The 24,662-nt window shown below is 47.8% G+C and overlaps 2 protein-coding genes across 2 annotated transcripts; both read right to left on the reverse strand.

The window, feature by feature from the left end:
- Positions 1-1,882: 1,882 nt before the first annotated feature.
- On the reverse strand, positions 1,883-3,389 carry LOC119304973 (type III polyketide synthase B-like). Its single transcript, XM_037581632.1, has 2 exons — positions 3,156-3,389; positions 1,883-3,054 (listed from the first exon to the last, which is right to left on the reverse strand). Exons 1-2 carry the CDS (start codon positions 3,364-3,366, stop codon positions 2,000-2,002), a joined length of 1,266 nt encoding a protein of 421 aa, XP_037437529.1. The 5' UTR covers positions 3,367-3,389; the 3' UTR covers positions 1,883-1,999.
- A 3,627-nt stretch (positions 3,390-7,016) lies between these two features.
- On the reverse strand, positions 7,017-8,969 carry LOC119304975 (vesicle-associated membrane protein 721-like). The gene is made up of 4 exons (XM_037581633.1): positions 8,630-8,969; positions 8,114-8,255; positions 7,438-7,558; positions 7,017-7,306 (listed from the first exon to the last, which is right to left on the reverse strand). The coding sequence occupies exons 1-4, from the start codon at positions 8,847-8,849 to the stop codon at positions 7,097-7,099; spliced, it is 693 nt and encodes a 230-aa protein (XP_037437530.1). The 5' UTR covers positions 8,850-8,969; the 3' UTR covers positions 7,017-7,096.
- Positions 8,970-24,662: the final 15,693 nt, after the last annotated feature.

Below are 24,662 nucleotides of genomic sequence, written 5' to 3' on the forward strand. Positions count from 1 at the left end.
CTCCCACTCCCTTTCGGACAGCAGCATCAACATGTATCTTCGCATAACCCGTTGGCAGGGCCTTTGGGCGCTGCGCTATAGCCACTGTTATTTTTTGGATGATAGCGAAATACAAACAGACGAGAAAAACAATACCCGGCCCAATAGAGCCATACAAGCTTAAAACCAGCATTACACATAACGTTGAACAATTTTCAAATTGCACGATGAATACTTTTTAATAATATGTTATCAAAAAATATTTATGAATAATATTGAAAATGTTCTTATTGCACGTTTAATGTATTAATTAAATACATGGTGAATATTTTTAATAATAGTTTATTGAAGTAAATATTTTTTTAATAATATATTTTCTAATTGCATGTTATTTTTTAATACATGGTGATATATTTTTAACAATATTTTATTGAATAATTTTGAACATTTTCTAATTGCATGTTATTTTTTAATACATGATGATATATTTTTAACAATATTTTATTGAATAATTTTGAACATTTTCTAGTTGCATGTTAAATATGTTTCAATATACGATGAATATTTATAAAAAATCACAAACACATTTATCAAAATATCATGACAATGCTTACATTTTTAGAAAAAAATGTAAATAAAAAATGAAAAAGAAAAACTGATAGAAACCACACATTAAGAAAATTATAGGTACATCAACTAATATACCCGGCAGGTGCACCACACCGAGTCAACGAGCAGCATGCCAAACAAAACTGCTGCCCAAAATCTTTGGCCCAACGCAACTCGAAAACGCACAAAGCAACCAATGAGAGAATGGCAAAAACAGAGCCAGCGCAAAAAGAACAAGAGAGAATAACAGCGAGGGATATGGGCTGGACAGTTAACGAAAAAGTAAAAATTGTTTAGATGTTCGCTCTTCGAGTAAATTGTACTTTGGACCAAGTGGGCATTTATAAATTTATAACCATAATATGAATTGTTTAGATGTTACAGCCTTGCCTTGCAGGAAAGAGCAAAAAATCAGTCACAACTAATGAGTAGCTCTTACGATTTGCTTAGCGCAAGATATTGCCTGCCTCAACTCTGAGTTGCTAAACTAGAATGATTCATCTGTTGGAGTTCCTAATAAGATAGATGCACTGTCTTTTAGATCCTCTGACGACGAATAATTCCCCGCGGCGCCTCCATGTATAGCACACCATTTCTCTAGGAAAAAGGTACAAATCAAGGCGGCTTGTTATGAAACTTGTAGACTGCATACTGCTGCTTAGGCCAGGCATCGACTATGATTAGGCTAGGTTCTGGAAACGCACCAGCAATTTCTGGGACATGGACATTCCATATCTAACATTCTGACAGCTGCTGAGTAGAAACGCCCTGAGTTTTAGTCCCAGCAAATGGCCTTCGGGTGACTGGAACAAAGCTCAGGAACTTCAGCGTGCCATCTTCCAGCGAGACCACAATGCCTCTGAACATGAAAGGTAGTAACAGCTAACATCATTAATCTACTAGAGTAGACAGAAAATATATATCTGTAACTTTGCATATATGTGCAGTAAAGATCCGTTTGGGAGCTCGATCGGTAGGACTTTCCGCCCGTATAGATTTCACCAATGTATTTATTTTACTAGGCACAGACGATTTCAGTTGGTGGCCTGGTCACTACAACTTGTATGATCAGCATATTTGAGTCAGTGAGAAATATGCAAGATATCAGTGAGCATATATTTACATCAGTTTCAGACCCACATTCGCTTATAAACTTGTATAACAAATTCTTTCATTTGGGAAAATTCCGATCAATTTCTATCATGAGCAGTGAACAACCAAATGTATGGAAACCTCACCAGTTCCAACAAACTCGATATTTCATTGCTTTATTTCACCAAAATCAAACAAACTCGACATTTGATTACCTTTCTTCCTGGTAGGTAAATTTGTGCACGGGCCTCAGAAACCAAAGAAAGCACGAAACGAACTTGTAATGTGCGTGCAAGCAAATTCATGTCCTCCGATCCTGCTAGTTGGCGCCTAGGCGCGCCTGGAGGTTCCTTGCCAGGATCCCCTCGAAGGTGATCCCCGGCCCGAACGCCAGTATGAGTCCCCACTCGCACTGCTCCTGACCCCCCTCCGGCTCCGGCTCCGGCGCCGGCGCCTCCGTCCTCTGCCTGCTCTCCTCCACCATGTTCTCCAGCACGTACACGATGGTGTTGCTGCTCGCGTTCCCAAAGTCCCGGAGCGCGCTCCGGCTCGCGCGCAGCTTCCCGCCGTCCAGCCCCAGCCGCCCTTCCATCTTGGTCAGGATCGCCGGGCCGCCGGGGTGCACCGCCCAGAACATCTTGTCATAGGTCAACATGTTGTCACCCTCCGCAGCAGCAGCAGAAGGGTGCTCCTTGATGAGCTTCTGGCAGAAGGACTCCACGTGCGCCTCGATGATGTGGGGGAGCTCGCGGCCCAGCTGGAACTTGATGCCCTCCTCCGTCAGCCGGCCGTCGATGGTCTTCTCGGTGTCAGGGAGGAAGCGCTGCAGCGCCGAGTAGAGCTCGAATAGCGGTCGCTCCTGGGCGGTGGGGTCTGTGCCGACGACGGCCGCGCCCGCGCCGTCGCCGAAGAGCGCCACCCCGACAAGGTCGTAGGGCCGGTCGGGGCTGGGCGGGCGGAACCCGGCCACGGTGGTCTCGGAGGTGGCGAGCAGGACACGCGCGCCCGGGCAGCTCTCGGCCAGGCCCTTGGCGACGCGGAGGCCAGCCACCCCGCCGGAGCACCCGGTGAAGGCCAGCATGACGCGGCGGACGTCCGGGCTGAGCCCCAGGGCGCGCGCCAGGTGCAGGTCCCCGCCCGGGAACCGCGCCTCGCTGGACGAGACGTAGACGAGGTGGGTGATCGCCGAGAGGTCGCCGCCCCACGCCTTGATGCAGGCCAGCGACGCCTCGGTGGCCATCTGCGTCACCGCCTTGTTGGAGATGTCCAGGCGCTGCTTCATCGTCGGCAAGCCCTCCTGGGCCAGCTCCGGGTAGCTCTTGAGGATCTCGTCCGACATCACCACGTACCTCGTCTTCACCGTCGTCGTCTTGCCTGCAATGCATTCATACATATACTCATTACTCATCATGCATCAACGTGCAGAAGAACTTGCCGAAATGGGAACAGAGATAGAATTATTAGCTGTTACATACATAGCCTGGCGAGCTTCTCCTTGAGCTCGGGGTCGTTGCAGTTGGTGTTCCTCATGAAGCCCTCGACGACGTAGTCCTGCATGACGAGCTGCTGCGGGAAAGCGTGGCCCAGGGCGAGGATCGTGGCCTTGCCGGGGTTGGGGGCCAGGCAATTAGCCTGCTGCTGCTTGTTCGCCGCCGCCGTCGTGTCGACATCCCTAGCGCTCACCATGGTCGTGTGAGGAGGGTTGGATTGATGCAAGATCGAGGATGGAATCTCAGTGCCGGAGGGGGCCGAGAGGGCTAATTAGCTGCTGGTGGTCCGGAGATTTGAAGACTATATATACATACTCTCTTCTTGTTTCATCCTGCACTGCTAGCTTTAATAACTACTTATTATATATGTATCATGCAGCCTGTGTAGTTAGTTGAGAGGCACCAAGTGCGTGCATGCATGCCTGGCAAGCAAGGTTGGTGGCCAGCAAGCAGATAACGTACAGGTTGTTTACTGGTAATCGATCGGAGTAGCTGCCTTTGAGGATCTCAGCAAACGACCCGAGTTCAATTTCTAGAATTGACATGTGATGCACATGGGGTTTCCGCCATTGAGGATCAAGTTTGATGTGGGGTGAAATCACTCATCAAAACATATCTTGATACTCATTTAATTTTTTTTTCGAGGACCATGTTTATCTTGGTACTCATACTAAAATGGCCGTATGCATCCCTAGTTGGTGCAGAGGCCGGGGAAGTGAAATTCAAGAAAGGAGCGGTGATGTTGAGTTCAGGTAACTCTTATGTGTGACACCCAGTATGTGAGTTGTTCACTTTCACGCAGGTCAGTGATCGGTGTGTGACGGCGTTGGACTGATACTCTGAAAGTTGGGAGCACAAATTAGAGTAACAAGGAACTTAATTTTGCTCGAGTGTTGACCGTGGTCAAGAAAAGAAGGGACTACAAGTTGCAGGTAGAGTCATATGGAGTCTTTGAAGTAGCAGCGGTGCTCATGGGATAAGCTCAAGTCCAATATACATGGAAGTTTGACGCATGGACGAACTCAAGGTGGTGGAGAATATTCGCCAAGGTGGAGTTTGTTAGAGTTGTGTCGAATATAGTGTACAAGGTAGGTTACTGTTGGACTTGTAGTTGTATTGTGTTTACATAGGATGTGGAGTCGTGTCCTAGTAGGACACTTGTATACCAGGCCTCTCATATATAGCGGGGCTGGACACACGATGTAACCTATGCCAACATAATAACATAGGCGCGCAAGGGGAGCCGGCCGCGTGTGCCGGCACCCGGGTGGCCGGTGTGCGGTATTGTGACGGTGTCACGGGGAGGAGCGCCCGTAGTCAGGCCCGGGATGTAGCCATATCGGTGAACCTCGTTAACAAATCTCGGTGTCGTGCCTCGTGTGATTGCTTGGTCCTCGGATGATCGGCGGTATGCCTCGGATTTATTCTAACACCCACGACGCCGTCAAGTCCCAGCACAAGACGCTCTACGACATGTTCGACCCCGCCAAGGCCGGCGGCACCAGCGCGGCCGTGGCGGGCGCGTTCAGGCTCGTCAACCAGGCGTTTGCCGCGCTCACGGACATCAGGAAGAACGAGGGCGCGGTGCCGGGGAGAGCTCCCGCTCCTCGCCACCGCCTGCCGCCGCTGCTCCCGGTGCCGCGTGCCAAGGCCAAGCCGGTCGCCGCGCCCGTGTGCATGGTGGTGGTGGGCGAGCAGCAGGTCGTGGCCGATTATCCTGCTGCTACTGCTGCTGCCTTCGTGGACGAGCCGGTGGCGCCGGAGCAGAAGGGGCACGGCGTGGTGGCAGATGAGGAGGAGAAGGACGAGGCGTACTACGCCGGCGGTGGCGGCCGCGGTGGGCGTCGTTAAGGCCTAATCAGTTATGACTATACGAGTTATAAATCGTTACTACTGTAGTTACATTGTTTGTTTGTGTTTCTTCTTCAGTTGAGTAGATCTATCATATGTGTAACTTGATGTGATTCATAGCTCGTGATGATCCTGAGAATTTGTAAAAAAATTTGTTTTTTATGATCCTGAGTCTATAGTAGAATTGATGATCAAAAGTTTCATGTTTAAACTGTGTGGTGCATATCAGCATATGGTTGGCTATCTCAAAACCTATTGACAAACGGGTGTAGCGAGGCTACTCAAGAATCCCCTCCCCCCAGAAAAGAGATTCTCTAATTAGGATATGTGCCTAGTTATTGCACATCTAAGTGATTCAATCAAACATAAAACAAAAAAAGAAGAAGAAAATACCCACATGAATCTCCGCGTAAGATCAATGATACATGACTTAGATGTGTAATACTTTATGGCATATCTAGATGTAAAAATTGCAATTATTACTATCAGTTACAATCTGTTTGCTTGTGATTCTTCTTCATAACTTGTGATGATCATGAGATTTGTAGTCAAATTTTTTGTTATGATCCCAATCTGAAGTAGAATTGATGATTGAAACTTTCTAGTTTAAACCTTGTGCTATATATTGTTAGCTATCTCAAAACCTATCGACAAACGGATGAAGCGAGGCTAATCAATATGCTTTGGGTAGTACTCCCTTTGTCCCATAATAAGATGCTATTACATCCAATATAAGACAGAGGGAGTAGCAACAAAAGGAAACATGCAATTTCTACGATTATTCACTTGATGAAAAAAAATGACACGTGGGGCTCACGTGCCGGTGACCAGAGCAACCGCTCTGCTTTTTTTCCTGTCTAACTCATTGTTCAAACGGAGTGGTGAAGCTAGGCCAGGCTAGGTGGACACAACCTAACCTAGCTAGGTGAAAGCAACGACGATACCGACAATGATGAGGTTGATCTTCATAGTGTGAAATAGGACTTGAACTTAATTAACTCATACCACGAGCATCTCTTGATTACTTATTCTATAACTCTCTAAATTTCTCTCAAAATATTAACTCCTCAAATAATGAGATGTTAAAAAAAGTGTGAGCTAGCCCTTCACTGCCGCTTCCCGGTATCCTTCCTCCAAAATGATGACCAACAACACCTTGGGGCGCATCATCGAGCTCATCGTGGCCATGTAAGGAGACACAATGGGCTCATTGAGGTGCAAGGATGCGCACGCGCCCGACAATGGCACCCCTAACGCATCTATGGTCGCCATCCTTTAGGTCAGGGCCCAGGGAGGGTGCTAGGCCACCATGCAGAGGAGCGTCGAAGGTGCGCGGTGCAGTGCCACTAGCTAGATTAGTAGGGAAAATGGACGCTAGCGAGGCAGTCGGGGCGGGGAATGGCGGCAGCTAGCTCGGGAGACAGGGGGTGTGCCGACTGTGCGTGGGAAGAATGATGAGCAACAACGAGAGTGTCAGGGGTGAAGAGGGGGTGTTTAGGGAGATTTTGCTCCGCCGCTCAAATTTGTTGTGGAGAGGGGATGTTTGAGGCTCAACTCCTCAATCTTTTAAGAGTAAAACTTTGGACCCGAATATCTAGACAATGTCAGATCTAAGGCATGATAAATGAAACGTTTTCCATAATAATTATGTTTGTCGATCGGGATGACAAGTTTAGTTGGCGAGCATGGCAAATCTGACTCTATTCATTTTTTTTGCTCAAAAATTGCTGTCTTTGCAAACTAGATTTGCCATCATCACGCTAATATGAATTGCCATGAAAAACGTTCGATTTGCCATGCCTAAAAATCTGACCAAAATTTTTTAGGAAAGAGCTAAGATAAAGTTAACTTCTCAAAAGTGAATTTTTCAAAGAGCCGTAAGGGCTACATTTCCCCGTGTGTTTCTTCTCTAGCTGATGAGTAGACCTACTAGCAGGCCTTGAATCCATGGCAGGTGACTTGACATGATCGGATCGATCGCGAGAACCAGTAGTATAGTAAATATTATAGAATCAACGATTGAGACTTAAATTTTCTGTTCAAGCTGTGGACGAAGCTAGGATGATATGCTATGGCTACTTGCAGTGGTCCCGATGGCAGATGGAGAGGACGATGATGAGGATGATGGCGACGACAATGCCGGCGACGATGAGCTTGATCTTCATGTTCTGGTACCACATCCTTCGGCGGATCCGCGTGCCCTCAGTCCTGAAATCCATGGCCTGGTCGTGGAGCTGCTCGGTCCTCGTCACCAGGCCGTCGATTTGCTCCCCGCGATCAATCACCTGAGTAGCATCCGTTCAAAAATTCATCAAACAAAGTTATCATGATGTTTTCCATCATGATGCCCTTGACCTCTGAGAACTAAAGAACAAACCCATTCAGCCTTACAGTTATTTGAACAAGAGATTAGTACCTTGTCGATGTTTTCCATCATGATGCCCTTGACCTCTGAGACCTGGGCCTGCACCTTGGACAGCCTGCTCACCTCCTCGGGGTGATCCATGCAGTACTGCATCTGCTCCTTCAGCCTCGGCCTGTCCAATCCCTTTGTTTGTTCATAGCTTACTTAATTATAGTGCTAGATCACTAATGGATCATCATAAAAGTACTCCCTCCGTTCGGAATTACTTGTCGCAGAAATGGATATATCTAGACGTATTTTAATTCTAGATACATTTATCTGCGAGACAAGTAATTCCGAACGGAGGGAGTAATCAATTACCTTGATAGGTAGACATGGATACATAGCCGTTGAAGTATTTGTTATGGAATGATCTTTTATTTTTGGTAACGTTGTACTAGTATTTTTGTTATGGATATTTTTATTTTTGGTAACGTTGTACTAGTACTCCCTCCGTCCCAAAATACTTGTCGGAGAAATGAATATATCTAGACGCAATTTAGTTTTAGATACATCCATTTTCATTCATTTCTCCGACAAGTATTTCCGGACGGAGGGAGTATTTGTTATGGAATGATCTTTGACTCATCAATGAGTACGTGGCTGAATTTGTTGACCACAGCTAATTAACCTCTGTCTCTATGTCATTCAGAGTAGTTAACTCACAACATTAGTGATAATTTGTTACCCAAAATCTTTGGTGAGGCTGTTGGCGGTGGCGGTGGCGGCCTTGCCTCCGGCGTATCGCTTGTTGAACTCCTCCTTGATCCTCTCCAGGAAGGCCAGGGGCACCTCGCGCCCCGCCGCCTCCGTCGCCACCACGCAGTAGGCTGCATATCATATGTATATGCACATGTCATTTTCAGTTCAGGCTTTGGTTTTACTGAATAACTTTGATTCTACTGAACACGACGTGTATGCTTGGCTCTGAATGTTTGGTATGAACTGAACAGATCTGTGAAAAACTAAGTGACAACTTGTATGCGCCCTCATCATTCATGGATATATTGGATATACTACTATCATCTGGAGGCCCTTCAAATCAGTAACAGTCATTTATATTTCTATGAACCAGAACCTGACCTCAGAACTAATTAATCGTACTTGGAGGTTGAAAACTTTGGCTGTTTTGCGAGAACAGAGTTAATTAAAAAAAAACATGGGAGACTGGAGAATAAAGAGGTAAGAAAGATGGATGGCGCACCGTATCCCTGGTGGAGGAGGAAGGTGAAGGTGTGCCCGTCGCAGGTGTAGGTGAAGCGGCTGTCGCCGGCGGGCAGCTTGTGCAGGCACTGCGCCGCGATGTCCCGGAAGTTGCCCGTGTACGCCGTGTGCTCCGCCACCACCAGCGTCCCCCGCGCCACCATCGCGTAGATCATCGCCGTCGCCCGAGGATTAGGACCACCCTCCCCCTGCCGCGCCATCCGTCGATCAACCGGCAACGACCACCACCAGCGCACCACAAGAAGAAGGAGGAGATGAAGAGGAGAAGGAAGAAGAAGAAGAAGAATAAGTGGAGCCTGTCAAACCAAGGGAGGAAACAAGGCAGGCAGACAGCGTTTGGTGGTCTATACTATGTCACCGTTTTGGAACCTGTCAACGGTAAGTACCAAAAGATGACGATGATGCAATGCCAAACGACATCCTGGCCGTCCATTTGACTATGATTTCCGGCGTTGATTACTTAGCTCCTTCCTTGGACGACCAACCTACTTAAACAACTGTACAAAGGAAGACAAGGCTGGTAACACAAAGACATGTTCATTTCTTGTCAACTTGTTTCCAAGAAACATCCATCTCCTGAAAAATACAGCAAAATGGCATGTTTGCAAGCAATCTTGGCTGACTTAATAATAATAAAAATTGTTTTTTTAGAAAAGGAGGATGACCCCCGGCCTCTGCATCTGGGAGATGCACGCGTCCATTTTATTGATTATTCTCAAGGACCTTACAAGTAGTACAACAATATGCCTGAATGCACCATCTTGACAACATCTGTCGCTACTCTAATTCATATGATGAATGGGTCCAAGCTGGGCCAAATACCCAAACATCTCGCCTAAGCCTAATTGCTACTGACACTATCCTCAGCCTAAGTCCCAAATGGAAATCTTTATTTGATTACATTACAAGCATGTTTCTCCTAAAACACATACATTTCTGCGCCGCGATGTCCTAGAAGTTGCCCGTGTACGCCGCATGCTCCGCCGCCACCAGCGTCCCCCACGCCACCATTGCGTAGATCATTGTCATCACCGCAGGAAGCAGGATTAGGATCCGTGCCCTCCTGCTGCGCCATCGATGGATGGAGCTTGTCAAGAAGGCGACGACGACTACGAATAAGGAAGGTAGGAGAGGAGGAAGAAACAAATGATACACTACCATGTCGAACGAAACAAAGGTTCTGGAAACTGTCAACGGTCAGACCACATAAATTCCCGGCCGTCCGTTTGACCAGGATTCACCTGGTTGATTATTACTAACTTCCTTGGACGACCAACCTTGTTTTACCAGTCATCATTCTTTTTTTTTTGCAAGGATTTTACCGGTCATCATTAGCTGGTAATAGCACGAAAAGTTGCCATCAATTTGTCTAATCCGATTTTCCACCAAACATCATGTTACGTGGTAATTTCTTGTCAAAAGGCCCGAAGTCACTTTGGACCAGAAATGGCCAAATGTAGTATGAACCGTTAAAATCCCGAAAGTGACACCAGACCAAAAAACGGCCCAATTGTACAAAGGGACATTAACAGGCCAAAAGACATACCGGGCCTTAATTGGTCTGAAAAACATAGTAGATTGTTAACGGGCTGAATCTGCATATGAGCCATAATATGGCCGGAAGTCATGGCGGTCTCTTAACGGCCGACCCACTAGTAGTTGACCAAATCCTATGGGCCTTTAACTGGGCCAACCTCTTTAATGTAAATGTGCCACTGTTGGACCGTGCCACGTGTTGACGTTTCATAGGCGCGTCTCGTCCATTGGATGGATGAGGTCTGTCACAACATAGAGCTGACACGTCGTTCCCTTGATAAACGATAAATTGACATGTGTAAAATCGTCATTGATCGGGGCTCACTAGTGCTGAAACGGGCTATAGTCCCGGTTTGTAAGGCCCTTTTAGTGCCGGTTCTGGAACCGGCACTAAAGGGTGGGGACTAATGCCCCCCCTAATTCCGGTTCAGCACGAACCGGCACTACTGGCCCACCACGTGGCATGAGCCCGCGCCGGGGGCTGGGAGACCTTTTAGTCCCGGTTGGTTTTAATTTTGTATTTTCCATTTAATTCCTTTTCATTTGAAGCATATTGTACGCTACTACATATTGTAAACGTTATGCATATATATATAAATAGAATTTCTCGTAGAACCGATCATATATATATCACCATCGAATTTCTTGCACGACCATTCACACATGCACATATATATCATTACTTCGATAGCGAGTAATGGAATTCTCCTTTGGGATCTGTGACCTGGTCAAGCAAAAATTCCGCTATTTCCTCTTGAAGCGCTCGTACGCGATTCATTGGTAGGAGCTTATTCCACATGTCCGACATCTTTAAAGGAGATCAATATGCATGTATTAGTTGTGTGTGTATATATTAGATAAAGATGTAAAATTTTTGAATAATGTTCTCGGAAACGTACCAATTGCTCTCTATCAATTCTGCTCCTTTGAGACGTCATCATGCGAATGTTCTCGCAAATGTAGTATGCACATAAATCAGTCTCCGACGCATGCTTCAGGGCCTTTAATTGAATACAATTCAATAAGATAATAATTAATCAAGCATGCTAATAGTAGAAACTAGAATTAAATAAAATGTTAGCTAGCTACACTAGTAGAAAAAGAACCTAATGTGAGACACATTAGTGCTGGTTTGTTTTTGAGCCGGCACTAATGTGTATATTAGTGCCGGTTCCAATGGCTAGCTGGCCGCTGTCATTAGTACCGGTTCGTGGCGAACCTTTAGTACCAGTTCCTGCCACGAACCGGTACTAAAGAGAGTGGTGGCAGGATGTTGTCAGTCTGGGGCCTCTCCAGCACCTTTAGTACCGGTTCGTGGCATGAACCGGTACTAAAGGTTGTCGTACATAAACCCTTCGTCCACCCGAGCTGCTCTGTTCTTCCCCTTTCCCCTCACTTCGTCTGTTCTTCCCCTCTCTTCCTCGAGCTCATCACAAATTTTGCCCAAAATTTGTCAAGATTTGAAGGCCCCCATCCATTCAAATGATCACAAAGGTTAGCAACTTTGTCCTTTCATCTCTCATTGCTAGATTAGCTCTTGCAATGCTTTGTATAGTGATTCATTTGTGAGTTTAGTAATTTGGGAGGAATTATATGTGCTAGTATTTGATTTATATGCAATTTGGGGTAAAAAATAATACTTAGTTTGCATATGTAGGTGTCGTTTACTTAGTGGCTTCTAAATCTCCGTCGTAACCACCGTCGATCGCCCGCACCGTCCCGTCTCTGGCACCACCTTGTGGTGAGGCTCTTGTTCATGAATGTTTTACATTACCAAATGTTTGTGTGATTTGGATATATAGTTACTCGTATAATTATCTTACCCGTACGTTGTTTGTTATACATAGTGCCATGGTTTTGATATCCGTCCCCGTCGGCCCTCGTCCTTGTTATGATTCGGATGTGGTATATTCTCTTTTAAAACTAGTTGTTGCATTTCGTGTTTATGACAAATTATGCCCATCAAGTTGACATAGATATTTTTATCTAGGAGGTATGTGAACCGGAAATTCCAACCGACCCTATTGTCGAGAGGTTAAATTTAGTTGAAAAAGAAAACGAGTATTTGAAAGAAAAATTGAAAAGAATTGAGGGGGAGAAGATGGAATTGGAGTTGCATGTTGCCGATGTCGTCGATGATCACAAGATCAAGATGGAGAAAATGCGGTTGAAGATTAGAAAGATTAGAAAATATGCCATTGATAGTGTGGCTTGGTATCATTATGCTGTTGGATCAATTGTTACCTTAGTTGCGATCTTGATCGCATTTGTTGTTGCATTTAAATTCTTTAGCTAGAGAGTTATTTGTATGTTGCATTTAATTAAGTGTTGTATATGAACTTTATGCATGAACTTGTATTAATTTGGTCTATTCGGTGTTGTGTATAATGAAGATATGAGCCGACAATGGATGTATGATGACCGATGCTCTCCTGGGTTCATCAATGGCGTGCATACTTTTCTGCTTGCCGCTGAGACAAACAAGCGGGTGGATGGTTTTATGCCTTGTCCATGTGCTGGCTGTAAGAATGGTCACAATTACTCTATGTCAAGAACCATTCACGCCCACCTATTTGAGTCCGGTTTCATGCCCCACTATAATGTTTGGACCAAGCACGGAGAAAGAGGGGTTATGATGGAAGACAATGAAGAAGAAGAGGACGACGACATCTATCCTGGCCACGTGTTCCCTGAATACGATGATACAACAATGGAGGAAGAAGCTGAGCCGGCAATGCGGGAAGAAGCCGAAGAAGAGGCATCAGATGAGCCCGCTGATGATCTAGGTCGGGCCATTGCCGATGCAAAGAGAAACTGCGCAAGTGATTTGGAGAGGAAGAAGTTGCAGCACATGTTAGAGGATCACAAGAAATTGTTGTACGCGAATTGCGAAGCTGACAAAAAAAAGTTGGGCACCACACTTGAATTGCTGCAATGGAAGTCAGAGAATGGTGTATCTGACAAGGGATTTGGAAAGTTGCTGGTAATGATAAAGAATATGCTTCCAAAGGACAACGAATTGCCCGAGAGTACGTATGAAGCAAAGAAGGCTGTGTGCCCTCTAGGGTTAGAGGTGCAGAAGATACATGCATGCCCTAATGACTGCATCCTCTACCGCGGTGCGTACGAGGATTTGAACGCTTGCCTGGTATGCGGTGCATTGTGTTATAAGATCAGTCGCGATGACCCTGGTGATGTCGAGGGCGAGCGCCCCAGGAAGAAGATTCCTGCCAAGGTGATGTGGTATGCTCCTATAATACCACGGTTGAAACGTTTGTTCCAAAACAAAGAGCATGCGAAGGTGATGCGGTGGCACAGAGAAGACCGTAAGAAAGACGGAAAGTTGAGAGTACCCGCTGACGGTTCGCAGTGGAGAAAAATCGAGAGAAAGTACAGGGAGGAGTTTGCAGGTGACACAAGGAACGTATGGTTTGGTCTAGATGGCATTAATCCTTTTGGGGAGTAGAGCAGCAACCATAGCACGTGGCCTGTGACTCTATGTTTGTATAACCTTCCTCCTTGGTTGTGCATGAAGCGGAAGTTCATTATGATGCCAGTGCTCATCCAAGGCCCTAAGCAACCCGACAACGACATTGATGTGTACCTAAGGCCATTAGTTGAAGAACTATTACAGCCGTGGAATGGAACAGGTGTACGTGTGTGGGATGAGCACGGACAGGAAGAATTTGACCTAAAGGCGTTGCTGTTCGTGACCATCAATGATTGGCCTGCTCTCAGTAACCTTTCAGGACAGACAAACAAGGGATACCGCGGATGCACGCACTGTTTGGATGATACCGACAGTATATATTTGGAGAGTTGTAGGAAGAATGTGTACCTGGGACATCATCGATTTCTTCTGAGCAGGCATCCCGTAAGAAAGAAAGGCAAGCATTTCAAAGGTGAGGCGGATTACCGGACGAAGCCTCGCCACCGTACTGGTGCTGATGTACATGATATGGTCAAGGATTTGAAGGTAATCTTTGGAAAGGGTCCTGGCGGACAACCTGTTCTGAAGGACGCTGACGGATGCGCGCCCATGTGGAAGAAGAAATCTATATTTTGGGACCTGCCCTATTGGAAAGACCTAGAGGTCCGCTCCGCAATCGACGTGATGCACATGACGAAGAATCTTTGCATGACCCTGCTTGGCTTCTTGGGCGTGTATGGGAAGACAAAAGATATACCAGAGGCACGGGAGGACCATCAATGTATGCACAGAAAAGACGGCATACATCAGGGTCAGGCCTACGCTCTTTTTTTAGATGAAAGGATCAAACCGAGCCCGAGTAGGGCTCGATCTTCACCCGGCTTTAATTAACAAAGCCATCAACCGGCCAGGATTACAAGAGCACACCAAACAACCAAAGATAAAAAGGAAAACGGGGATGCAACCCCAAGGCAGCAGATACAAGGCACCGGTGAAGCTAAAATCTACGACCAGAGAATAAAAAGAGTACATCTTGGGGACCTAACAGGGGCTAGACGGGATTGCACCAAGGAAGGAGCTCGCCATCGACACGCCGAAGGCAAAGCACAGCTGCTCTCACCAGAGCCAGCAAGAAAACAGGGCAACCACTCGAGCACACCCGAAGCCACAAATTGCAACTCGCACATGAGGAGCAGGCCGCAGACACTAGCCATGGGAACCGAGCACTTCAAGAAGACACGGCGAGTAATGGGCAACGACGCCACCAGGAGGGCCGAGCCACACCAAGACCAGCGACACTCCTCCAAACAACGCGACCAGACCGTCGTAGAGGGGACCACTATCCCCTCTTGCCCAGGCCGAGGGCGTCGACCCACCGGACAACCGGACCGCGCAGAGGAGGAAATGAAGCAGCTTGAGGAGGACATCGATCCTCCATGCCAGGAAGTCACCGCTGGACGAAAGATCCGCCGCCAACTAGGACACCAAAGGCTTGCCGCAGGCCACCCTCCATCCCACAACCCAAAACGACGCCTTCAAGAAGGAGGTGCAGAGGCACCATCGCCGCCCAACCAAGGTTGTGGATTTTCACCCGGGAGCAGGGGAGGGAGGGAGGGGAGGGAGATGGACCTCAACGTCGCCTTCGGGAAGGGGAGCGGCGCACGGAGCACCGTTGACGATGTGGCCGCCGCTGCCGGCCAAGAGGTTACCCCGATCCAGGGCTCCCCACCCCACCACCACGACGTCGTCCACCGGATCTGGCAGGACATGGCGTAGGAGAGGCCGCAGCAGGAGCCAAAGGAGGCGTCTTCAGATCTGGAGAGGCCGGACACAGGGAACCGATCACCAGCCGCTCGGATCCACCGCCGGCCCGCCGTCCACACAGCCGAGCAAAGGCGGCCCACCGCGCCAAGGGACGCCGCCCGCCGCCGGGGAGCGCCGCCCGCACAACCTGGAGCCGCCGCCCCGAGCCCTAGCCCCCTGCCCAGCGGCAGAGCAGCAGAAAACCCCGCCGCCGCCCTCATCAGCGGCCGCGCGGGGAGCCCGGCGACGCCTCCGGCGACGGCGAGGAGGGGAGGCTGAGAAGGGGGGCTGGCGGCGGCCGGGGGAGGGAACCCTCGAGTCGCCCTCGGGAGGGCGACGCGAGGGGAGGGGGGAAGTTGGTGTTGTGTATTTGGATGTGAGATGAGAAATTCCAACTTGCTACCAACAGGCCTACGCTCTTACCAAAGAAGAGAAGGAAATCTTCTTTGAATGCCTGCTCAGCATGAAGGTACCGTCTGGCTTCTCGTCGAATATAAAGGGAATAGTAAATATGACAGAGAAAAAGTTCCAGAACCTAAAGTCTCATGACTGCCACGTGATTATGACGCAACTGCTTCCGGTTGCATTGAGGGGGCTTCTACTGGAAAGGTGTGCTTACGTGTTGGTCATCAAGACTCGCAGTTTGGCCGAATATGGCCTGTTTCTTGGACTATTACTGAGTGATTTCCACGATTGACGAACCCTGGGGTGCGTTTAAGTGTCGGTCAACAACACTCACAATTTTGGCCAATTCTGGTCCGTTTCGTGGACTATTATTCACCGTTTTGGGGTCCCAGTGCGATTTCTACGATTGACGATCCCCGGGGAGCGTTTACGTGTGTATCGTTAACGCTCATAGTTTTGGCCAATTCTGACCCGTTTCGTGGACTATTACCCACCGTTTTGGGGTCCCGAAGTGATTTAGATAGTTGTTGAACCACAAGGTGCGCTTATGTGTCGGTCATTAACACTAGCACTTTTTGGCCGATTCAGGCCCGTTTCATGGAATATCACTCACAGTTTTGGGGTCCCGGAGTGATTTCCACTATTGACGAACCCCGGGGTGCGTTTTCGTGTCGGTCATCAGCACTCACAATTTTTGTCGATTCCGACCCGTTTTGTGGACTATTGCTCACCGTTTTGGGGTCCCAAAGTGATTTCCATGGTTGTCGAACCCAAGATGTGCATACATGTTGGTCGTCAAGACTCATAGTTTGGGCTGATTCGGGCCCATTTCTTGGACTATTACTCAGTTTTGGGGCCCCAAAGTGATTTCCATGATTGACGAACCCCGGGGTGCGTTTAAGTGTCGGTCATTAACACTCACAATTTTGGCCAATTCTGGTCCGTTTCGTTGACTATTACTCACCGTTTTGGGGTCCCAGAGCGATTTCCATGGTTGTCGAACCCTAAGATGTGCTTACGTGTTGGTTGTCAAGACTCATAGTTTGAGTCAATTCTGGCCTATTTCATGGACTTACTCAGTTTTGAGGCTCCGAAGTGATTTCCACGATTGACGAACCCGGGATGCGTTTAAGTGTCGGTCATCAACACTCAAAATTTTAGCCAATTCTGGTCCGTTTTGTGGACTATTACTCACCGTTTTGGGGTCAAAGTGCGATTTCCACGATTGATGATCCATGGGGTGCGCTTACATGTTGGTCATCAACACTCGTAGTTTTGGCCAATTCTGGCCCGTTTCGTGGACTATTACTCACTGTTTCGGGGTCCCGAAGTGATTTCCATTGTTGTTGAACCCCAAGGTGCGCTTACGTGTCGATCATCAACACTCGCACTTTTTGGCCGATTCTGGCCCGTTTCATGGACTATTACTCACAGTTTTGGGGTCCCGGAGTCATTTCCACTATTAACGAACCCCGAGGTGCGTTTTCGTGTCTGTCATCAGCACTCGCGATTTTTGTCGATTCTGGCCCGTTTTGTGGACTATTACTCACCGTTTTGGGGGTCCCAAAGCGATTTCCATGGTTGTCTAACGCCAAGTTGTGCTTACATGTTGGTCATCAAGACTCGCAATTTGGCCGAATCTGGCCCGTTTCTTGGACTATTACTGAGTTTTGGGGCCCCGAAGTGATTTCCACTATTGACGAACCCCGGGGTGCGTTTAAGTGTCGGTCAACAACACTGAAATTTTTGGCCAATTCTGGTCCGTTTCGTGGACTATTATTCACCATTTTGGGGTCCCAGTGCGATTTCTACGATTGACGATCCCCGATGAGCGTTTACGTGTGTATCGTTAGCGCTCATAGTTTTTGCCAATTCTGACCCGTTTCGTGGACTATTACCCACCGTTTTGGGGTCCCGAAGTGATTTAGATAGTTGTTGAACCACAAGGTGTGCTTATGTGTCCGTCATCAACACTAGCACTTTTTGGTCGATTTAGGCCCGTTTCATGGACTATCACTCATAGTTTTGGGGTCCCGGTGTGATTTCCACTATTGACGAACCCCGGGGTGCGTTTTCGTGTCGGTCATCATCACTCACAATTTTTGTCGATTCTGACCCGTTTTGTGGACTATTACTCACTGTTTTGGTGTCCCAAAGTGATTTCCATGGTTGTCGAACCCCAAGATATGCTTACGTGTTTGTCGTCAAGACTCATAGTTTGGGCTGATTCTGGCCCGTTTCTTGGACTATGACTATTACTCAGTTTTGGGGCCCAGAAGTGATTTCCATGATTGACGAACCCCGGGGTGCGTTTAAGTGTCGGTCATCAACACTCACAATTTTTTGGCTAATTCTGGTCCATTTCGTGGACTATTACTCACCGTTTTGGGGTCCCAGAGCGATTTCCATGGTTGTCGAACCCCAAGATGTGCTTATGTGTTGGTCGTCAAGACTCATAGTTTGGGCCGATTCTGGCCCGTTTCTTGGACTATACTCAGTTTTGGGGCCGCGAAGTGATTTCCACGATTGACGAACGCCGGGGTGCATTTAAGTGTCGGTCATCAACACTCACAATTTTGGCCAATTCTGGTCCGTTTCGTGGACTATTACTCACCATTTCGGGGTCCCAGTGCAATTTCCACGATTGACGATCCCCGGGGTGCGCTTACATTTCGGTCATCAACAATCGCAGTGTTGGCCAATTCTGGCCCGTTTCGCGGACTATTACGCACTGTTTGAGGGCCCCGAAGCGATTTCTGTTGTTTTTGAACCGCAAGGTGCGCTTACGTGTCGGTCATCAACACTCACACTTTTTGACCGATTCTGGCCTATTTCATGGACTATTACTCATAGTTTTGGGGTCCCGGAGTGATTTCCACTATTAATGAACCCCGGGGTGCATTTTCATGTCGGTCATTAGCACTCGCGGTTTTTGTTGATTCTGACCCATTTTGTGGACTATTACTCACCGTTTTGGGGGTCCCAAAGAGATTTCCATGGTTTTCTAACCCCAAGGTGTGCTTACGTGTTGATCGTCAAGACTCGCAGTTTGGCCGAATCTGGCCCGTTTCTTGGACTATTACTGAGTTTTGGGGCCCCGAAGTGATTTCCACGATTGACGAACCCCGGGGTGCGTTTAAGTGTCAGTCAACAACACTCACAATTTTGGCCAATTCTGGTCCGTTTCGTGGACTATTACTCACTGTTTTGGGGTCCCAGTGCGATTTCCACGAGTGACGATCCCTGGGTGTGCTTACATGTTTGTCATCAACACTCGTAGTTTTGGCCAATTCTGACCCGTTTCGTGGACTATTACTCACTGTTTCAGGGTCCTGAAGCGATTTCCATTGTTGTTGAACCCCTAGGTGCGCTTACGTGTTGATCAACAACACTCACACTTTTTGGCCAATTCTGGCCCGTTTCATGGACTATTACTCACAGTTTTGGTGTCCCAATGCGATTTGTATGATTGACTATCCCCGAGGAGCGTTTACGTGTGTATCGTTAACGCTCATAGCTTTGGCTAATTCTGACCCGTTTCGTGGACTATTACCCACCGTTTTGGGGTCCCGAAGTGATTTAGATAGTTGTTGAACCACAAGGTGCGCTTATGTGTCGGTCATCAACACTAGCACTTTTTGGCCGATTCAGGCCCGTTTCATGGAATATCACTCACAGTTTTGGGGTCCTAGAGTGATTTCCACTCTTGACGAACCCCGGGGTGCGTTTTCGTGTCGGTCATCAGCACTCACATTTTTTGTCGATTCTGACCCATTTTGTGGACTATTACTCACCGTTTTGGGGTCCAAAGTGATTTCCATGGTTGTCGAACCCCAAGATGTGCTTATGTGTTGGTCGTCAAGAATCATAGTTTGGGCTGATTCCGGCCCGTTTCTTGGACTATTACTCAGTTTTGGCGCCCCGAAGTGATTTCCATGATTGACGAACCCCGGGGTGCGTTTAAGTGTCGGTCATCAACACTCACAAATTTGGCCAATTCTGGTCCGTTTCGTGGACTATTACTCACCGTTTTGGGGTCCCAGAGCTATTTCCATGATTGTCGAACCCCAAGATGTGCTTACGTGTTGGTTGTCAAGACTCATAGTTTGAGCCGATTCTGGCCCGTTTCTTGGACTATTACTTAGTTTTGGGGCTCCGAAGTGATTTCCACGATTGACGAACCCCGGGATGCATTTAAGTGTCGGTCATCAACACTCAAAATTTTGGCCAATTCTGGTCCGTTTCGTGGACTATTACTCATCGTTTTGGGGTCCCAGTGCGATTTCCACGATTGACGATCCCTGGGTGTGCTTACATGTTTGTCATCAACAATCCTAGTTTTGGCCAATTCTGACCCGTTTCGTGGACTATTACTCACCGTTTCGGGGTCCCGAAGCGATTTCCATTGTTGTTGAACCCCTAGGTGCGATTATGTGTCGATCAGCAACACTCACACTTTTTGGCCCATTCTGGCCCGTTTCATGGACTATTACTCATAGTTTTGGGGTCTCGGAGTGATTTCCACTATTAACGAACCCCTGGGTGCGTTTTCGTGTTGGTCATCATCACTCATGATTTTTGTCGATTCTGACCCGTTTTGTGGACTATTACTCACCGTTTTGGGGTCCCAAAGCGATTCCATGGTTGTCGAACCCCAAGATGTGCTTACGTGTTCGTCGTCAGGACTCATATTTTGGGCCGATTTTGGCCCGTTTCTTGGACTATACTCAGTTTTGGGGCTCCGAAGTGATCTCCACGATTGACGAACCCCGAGGTGAGTTTAAGTGTCGGTCATCAACACTCACAATTTTGGCCAATTCTGGTCCGTTTCGTGGACTATTACTCACCGTTTTGGGGTCCCAGTGCGATTTCCACGATTGATGATCCCTGGGTGTGCTTACATGTTTGTCATCAACAATCCTAGTTTTGGCCAATTCTGACCCGTTTCGTGGACTATTACTCACCGTTTCGGGGTCCCGAAGCGATTTCCATTGTTGTTGAACCCCTAGGTGCGATTACGTGTCGATCAGCAACACTCACACTTTTTGGCCAATTCTGGCCCGTTTCATGGACTATTACTCATAGTTTTGGTGTCCCAGAGTGATTTCCACTATTAACGAACCCCTGGGTGCGTTTTCGTGTTGGTCATCATGACTCATGATTTTTGTCGATTCTGACCCGTTTTGTGGACTATTACTCACCGTTTTGGGGTCCCAAAGCGATTCCATGGTTGTCGAACCCCAAGATGTGCTTACGTGTTCGTCGTCAGGACTCATATTTTGGGCCGATTTTGGCCCGTTTCTTGGACTATACTCAGTTTTGGGGCCCCGAAGTGATTTCCACGATTGACGAACGCCGGGGTGCGTTTAAGTGTCGGTCATCAACACTCACAATTTTGGCCAATTCTGGTCCGTTTCATGGACTATTACTCCCCGTTTTGGGGTCCCAGTGCAATTTCCACGATTGACGTTCCCCGGGGTGCGCGTACATGTCGGTCATCAACACTCGTAGTTTTGGCCAATTCTGGCCCGTTTCATGGACTATTACGCACTGTTTCGGGGTCCCGAAGCGATTTCCATTGTTGTTGAACCCCAAGGTGCGCTTACGTGTCGGTCATCAACACTCACACTTTTTGACCGATTCTGGCCCGTTTCATGGACTATTACTCATAGTTTTGGGGTCCCGGAATGAATTCCACTATTAACGAACCCCGGGGTGCATTTTCATGTCGGTCATTAGCACTCGCGGTTTTTGTCGATTCTGACCCGTTTTGTGGACTATTACTCACCGTTTTGGGGGTCCCAATGCGATTTCCATGGTTGTCTAACCCCAAGGTGTGCTTACGTGTTGGTCGTCAAGACTCACAGTTTGGCCGAATCTGGCCCGTTTCTTGGACTATTACTCAGTTTTGGGGCCCCGAAGTGATTTCCACGATTGTCGAACTCCGAGGTGCGTTTATGTGTCAGTCAACAACACTCACAATTTTGGCCAATTCTGGTCCGTTTCGTGGATTATTACTCACCGTTTGGGGTCCCAGTGCGATTTCTATGATTGACGATCCCCGAGGAGCGTTTACGTGTTCGTCATTAACGCTCACAGTTTTGGCCAATTCTGACCCATTTCCTGGACTATTACCCACCGTTTTGGGGTCCCGAAGTGATTTACATAGTTGTTGAACCCAAAGGTGCGCCTACATGTCGGTCATCAACTCTCGCACTTTTTGGCCGATTCAGGCCCGTTTCATGGACTATTACTCATAGTTTTGGGGTCCCGGAGTGATTTCCACTGTTAACAAACCCCGGGGTGAGTTTTTCAGTCGGTCATCAGCACTCGCGATTTTTGTCGATTCTGAACCGTTTTGTGGACTATTACTCACCGTTTTGGGGTCCCAAAGTGATTTCCATGGTTGTCGAACCCCAAGATGTGCTTACATGTAGGTCGACAAGACTCATAGTTTGAGCCGATTCTGGCCCGTTTCTTGGACTATTACACAGTTTTGGGGCTCCGAAGTGATCTCCACGATTGACGAACCCCGTGGTGCGTTTAAGTGTCGGTCATCAACACTCACAATTTTGGCCAATTCTGGTCCGTTTCATGGACTATTACTCACCGTTTTGGGGTCCCAGTGCGATTTCCACGATTGATGATCCCTGGGTGTGCTTACATGTTTGTCATCAACAATCGTAGTTTTGGCCAATTCTGACCCGTTTCATGGACTATTACTCACCGTTTCGGGGTCCCGAAGCGATTTCCATTGTTGTTGAACCCCTAGGTGCGCTTACGTGTCGATCAGCAACACTCACACTTTTTGGCCAATTCTGGCCCGTTTCATGGACTATTACTCACAGTTTTGGTGTCCCAGAGTGATTTCCACTGTTAACAAACCCCGGGGTGCGTGTTCGTGTTGGTCATCAGCACTTGCGGTTTTTGTCGATTCTGACCCGTTTTGTGGACTATTACTCACCGTTTTGGGGTCCCAAAGCGATTACCATGGTTGTCGAACCCCAAGATGTGCTTACGTGTTGGTCGTCAGGACTCATATTTTGGGCCGATTTTGGCCCGTTTCTTGGACTATACTCAGTTTTGGGGCCCCGAAGTGATTTCCACGATTGACGAACGCCGGGGTGCGTTTAAGTGTCGGTCATCAACACTCACAATTTTGGCCAATTCTGGTCCGTTTCGTGGACTATTACTCCCCATTTTGGGGTCCCAGTGCAATTTCCACGATTGACGTTCCCCGGGGTGCGCGTACATGTCGGTCATCAACACTCGTAGTTTTGGCAAATTCTGGCCCGTTTCACGGACTATTACGCACTGTTTCAGGGTCCCGAAGCAATTTCCATTGTTGTTGAACCCCAATGTGCGCTTACGTGTCGGTCATCAACACTCGCACTTTTTGACCGATTCTGGCCCGTTTCATGGACTATTACTCACAGTTTTGGGGTCCCGGAGTGAATTCCACTATTAACGAACCCCGGGGTGCATTTTCATGTCGGTCATTAGCACTCGCGGTTTTTGTCGATTCTGACCCGTTTTGTGGACTATTACTCACCGTTTTGGGGGTCCCAATGCGATTTCCATGGTTGTCTAACTCCAAGGTGTGCTTACGTGTTGGTCGTCAAGACTCACAGTTTGGCCGAATCTGGCCCGTTTCTTGGACTATTACTCAGTTTTGGGGCCCCGAAGTGATTTCCACGATTGTCGAATTCCGAGGTGCGTTTTAGTGTCAGTCAACAACACTCACAATTTTGGCCAATTCTGGTCTGTTTCGTGGATTATTACTCACCGTTTTGGGGTCCCAGTGCGATTTCTATGATTGACGATCCCCGAGGAGCGTTTATGTGTTCGTCGTTAACGCTCACAGGTTTGGCCAATTCTGACCCATTTCCTGGACTATTACCCACCGTTTTGGGGTCCCGAAGTGATTTACATAGTTGTTGAACCCAAAGGTGCGCCTACATGTCGGTCATCAACACTCGCACTTTTTGGCCGATTCAGGCCCGTTTCATGGACTATTACTCACAGTTTTGGGGTCCCGGAGTGATTTCCAGTGTTAACAAACCCCGGGGTGCGTTTATGAGTCCGTCATCAGCACTCGCGATTTTTATCAATTCTGAACCGTTTTGTGGACTATTACTCACCGTTTTGGGGTCCCAAAGTGATTTCCATGGTTGTCGAACCCCAAGATGTGCTTACATGTAGGTCGACAAGACTCATAGTTTGAGCCGATTCTGGCCCGTTTCTTGGAGTATTACACAGTTTTGTGGCTCCGAAGTGATCTCCACGATTGACGAACCCCGAGGTGAGTTTAAGTGTCGGTCATCAACACTCACAATTTTGGCCAATTCTGGTCCGTTTCGTGGACTATTACTCACCGTTTTGGGGTCCCAGTGCGATTTCCACGATTGACGATCCCTGGGTGTGCTTATATGTTTGTCATCAACAATCCTAGTTTTGGCCAATTCTGACCCGTTTCGTGGACTATTACTCACCGTTTCGGGGTCCCGAAGCGATTTCCATTGTTGTTGAACCCCTAGGTGCGATTACGTGTCGATCAGCAACACTCACACTTTTTGGCCAATTCTGGCCCGTTTCATGGACTATTACTCATAGTTTTGGTGTCCCGGAGTGATTTCCACTATTAACGAACCCCTGGGTGCGTTTTCGTGTTGGTCATCATCACTCATGATTTTTGTCGATTCTGACCCGTTTTGTGGACTATTACTCACCGTTTTGGGGTCCCAAAGCGATTCCATGGTTGTCGAACCCCAAGATGTGCTTACGTGTTCGTCGTCAGGACTCATATTTTGGGCCGATTTTGGCCCGTTTCTTGGACTAT

The sequence above is a fragment of the Triticum dicoccoides genome, chromosome 5B (assembly GCF_002162155.2).
Source record: "Triticum dicoccoides isolate Atlit2015 ecotype Zavitan chromosome 5B, WEW_v2.0, whole genome shotgun sequence".
Classification (NCBI taxonomy): domain Eukaryota; kingdom Viridiplantae; phylum Streptophyta; class Magnoliopsida; order Poales; family Poaceae; genus Triticum; species Triticum dicoccoides.

Bases quoted from the DNA above. Each gene is read 5' to 3' on its own strand.
- LOC119304973 (XM_037581632.1), bottom strand. From the start codon at position 3,366: ATGGTGAGCGCTAGGGATGTCGACACGACGGCGGCGGCGAACAAGCAG. The intron at 3,055-3,155 runs GTATGTAACAGC...AATGCATTGCAG, and splicing joins GGAGAAGCTCGCCAGGCTAT to GCAAGACGACGACGGTGAAG.
- LOC119304975 (XM_037581633.1), bottom strand. From the start codon at position 8,849: ATGGCGCGGCAGGGGGAGGGTGGTCCTAATCCTCGGGCGACGGCGATG. The intron at 8,256-8,629 runs GTGCGCCATCCA...TATGATATGCAG, and splicing joins CCTCCTCCACCAGGGATACG to CCTACTGCGTGGTGGCGACG. The intron at 7,307-7,437 runs GTACTAATCTCT...GATGCTACTCAG, and splicing joins TGATGGAAAACATCGACAAG to GTGATTGATCGCGGGGAGCA.